We start from the raw sequence: 2,951 nt of genomic DNA, 5'->3' as shown, positions 1-2,951 counted from the left end.
CTCCCAGTCTCATTTGAGACCAAAGAGTGGGGAAAACTCTCTTAAATTCAAGCTGTTATAAAACTTAGACAGTGATCTGAATTTGTTACCGAAAATAAGACATCACCTGTAAATAGGCTGTCTTTTATTAAAGGCGATATAACTTTATCCTAGCCAGGATGCCCCTAAATTCTCTTAAAAACTCTCTGCAAGGTCTTTCTGTCTTTGCTACTTTAAAACCTCAAGTTGTTAAGAGCACCAAAATCATTTAAGAATCAGGGATAGTCTTCTCATAACGAACTGAGACTTCTCTTTTTTCCTGAAGACCCAAAAGAGAAAGTTTTTTGTTTGTTTGTTTGTTTTGGGTTTTTTGTTTGTTTTGGCATTGAGAATTGAACCCAAAGGTGCTTTACCACTGAGCTAGGTCCCCAGCCCTTTTTAAAATTTTATTTTGAGACAGGGTCTCACTATTTTGCCAAGGCTGACCTTGAACTTGCCAAAGCCTCCTGATTAACTGGAAGTACAGGCATTTGGCGCTGCACCTGGCCAAAAGAGAGGGTTCTGAGACCTAACAGGAATGCCTGGAAGCAGGGATCTGCTTATAGAGGGTGAGGATGCACCTACTGCCAATAATTTGCAGAAGGTCTGAGTCAGCATTACTCATTTAAAATTGGGCTGCATCCCAGTGGCAGGGATGCCTAGCTACCAGCAGACTGGCAGGGCGGGACAGCTCTGAATGTCAGATGCCAACGGAGACTCACTGAGTACTTCTCTTTCTAGCTTCCCCTTTCCTTCCCCCCCCCCCCCAGAATACCACATGAAAACCTAGAACCATGCACATGACCAGATCATGGGTAATTCAGTGTCTATGCCTGAGACCTCATCCCTCAGGTGCATGATAAGTCATCCAAATTGTCACAAGGTCAAGATTGTAAAAAAAAAGAAATCAGTTTATTCTGTAACACAGCTTGAGCCAAATGTAAGTTAGAGAATGTAGATTTGAAAATGGACAGAGATCTATCTGGCTCCCAGCCCCACTGTCTTTTAAAAACAGTTATTCAAGGGCTGTTACCTCAACAGTTCCTGAGGGGCTGACTCACAAATTCAATTGAGACTAAGGGAAATAAATAAATCTTCCCCTTTAAAGGGGCCTAGGGAGGAAGATAAACCATGGTGATGGTTAAGAGCCACCCCCATGGATCAGGTCAGGTGTCACCTGGGCATGGTTGGTAGATTCTGCCCCAGCCATGACCAACTGTATGAGCGTCCCCAGGCCGGAACTACCTACTTGTGTCACGCTGTAACAGGCTCTGTTCTGGTTTCTGAAGCTCTAAACCTGGCAAGTGTTTGAATCTGCCATGTGCAGCGTCTGACTCTCTTGTCCCCTACTGTGGGGATCCCATACCTGGTCTATTCAAGTTGTAAAAAATGGCTCTGTTGAACAGAGACACAACATATCCAAATCTCTGGGACAGTAAAAGGCAGTTCTAAGAGGAAGGTTTATAACGTTGAGTGCTTGCACTGAAAAAACAGAAAGATCCCAAATAAATAATCTAATGCTATAGCTAAAGACCCTAGAAAAAGAAGAAGAAATTGATTTCAAAATTAACAGAACTGCAGGTCTGTGTGAAGTCGCGGACCCTGGCCTCTGTTCCGCAGGATGGGGTTTGTTAAAGTTGTCAAGAATAAGGCCTACTTTAAGAGATACCAAGTGAAATTCAGAAGAAGACGAGAGGGCAAAACTGATTACTATGCTCGGAAACGCTTGGTGATCCAGGACAAAAATAAGTACAACACACCCAAATACAGGATGATAGTGCGTGTAACTAACAGAGATATCATTTGCCAGATTGCTTATGCCCGTATAGAAGGGGATATGATAGTCTGTGCAGCTTATGCACATGAACTGCCGAAATATGGTGTGAAAGTTGGCCTAATAAATTATGCTGCAGCATATTGTGTTGGCCTGCTGCTGGCCCGCAGGCTTCTCAATAGGTTTGGTATGGACAAGATCTATGAAGGCCAAGTGGAGGTGACTGGAGATGAATACAATGTGGAAAGCTTTGATGGTCAACCTGGTGCCTTCACCTGCTATTTGGATGCAGGCCTTGCTAGAACTACAACTGGCAATAAAGTTTTTGGGGCCCTGAAGGGAGCTGTGGACGGAGGCTTGTCTATCCCTCATAGTACCAAACGATTCCCTGATTATGATTCTGAAAGCAAGGAGTTCAATGCAGAAGTACATCGGAAGCACATCATGGGTCAGAACGTTGCAGATTATATGCGTTATCTAATGGAAGAAGATGAAGATGCTTACAAGAAACAATTCTCTCAGTACATAAAGAACAATGTTACCCCTGACATGGAGGAGATGTATAAGAAAGCTCATTCTGCTATACGAGAGAATCCAGTCTATGAGAAAAAGCTCAAGAGAGAAGTTAAAAAGAAGAGGTGGAACCTTCCAAAAATGTCCTTTGCCCAGAAGAAAGATCGGGTAGCTCAAAAGAAGGCAAGCTTTCTCAGGAACGGGCTGCTGAGAGCTAAACCAAAAAACAGTTTTTCTATGAAGTTTTTTCAGATAAAGATAATAAACTTATTGAACAAGAAAAAAAAATTAACAGAAGATCAGAAATAATTAAGATCAGGGCCAAAATTAATGAAATTGAGAATAAAAAAGTACAAAAGGCCAGTGCAACAAAGAGCCGATTCTTTGAAAAGATAAATGTAATTGATAAACCATGAAATAGAAAGAGAAGTCCCAAATTAGCAAAATTGAGAGATTGAAAAAAAGATGTCATCACAGACACTTCTGAAATCCAGAGTGTAAGAAATGTGCAGCTCAGCTCGGGTCCCAAGGCAGCTCAGACCCACTCCAGACACTGGAACTCACGCCAGAGATTTTATTAGGCGGATGATCAGAGGGTCCACTCGGTGCTAGAAAGAAAGGAAAAGAGAAAGAATGACGCAGGAAC

The 2,951-nt window shown here is 42.4% G+C and overlaps 1 protein-coding gene across 1 annotated transcript; it reads left to right on the top strand.

The window, feature by feature from the left end:
- Positions 1-1,596: 1,596 nt before the first annotated feature.
- LOC306649529 (large ribosomal subunit protein uL18-like) lies at positions 1,597-2,614 on the top strand (the record flags this gene model as incomplete). The annotated part of the gene is made up of 1 exon (XM_079120537.1): positions 1,597-2,614. The coding sequence occupies exon 1, from the start codon at positions 1,640-1,642 to the stop codon at positions 2,612-2,614; it is 975 nt and encodes a 324-aa protein (XP_078976663.1). The 5' UTR covers positions 1,597-1,639.
- Positions 2,615-2,951: the final 337 nt, after the last annotated feature.

Source organism: Sciurus vulgaris (assembly GCF_902686455.1).
Source record: "Sciurus vulgaris genome assembly, chromosome: 18".
Lineage (NCBI taxonomy): Eukaryota > Metazoa > Chordata > Mammalia > Rodentia > Sciuridae > Sciurus > Sciurus vulgaris.
Note: the sequence above shows the minus strand (reverse complement) of the source record. Positions and strands in the feature narration are given on the sequence as shown.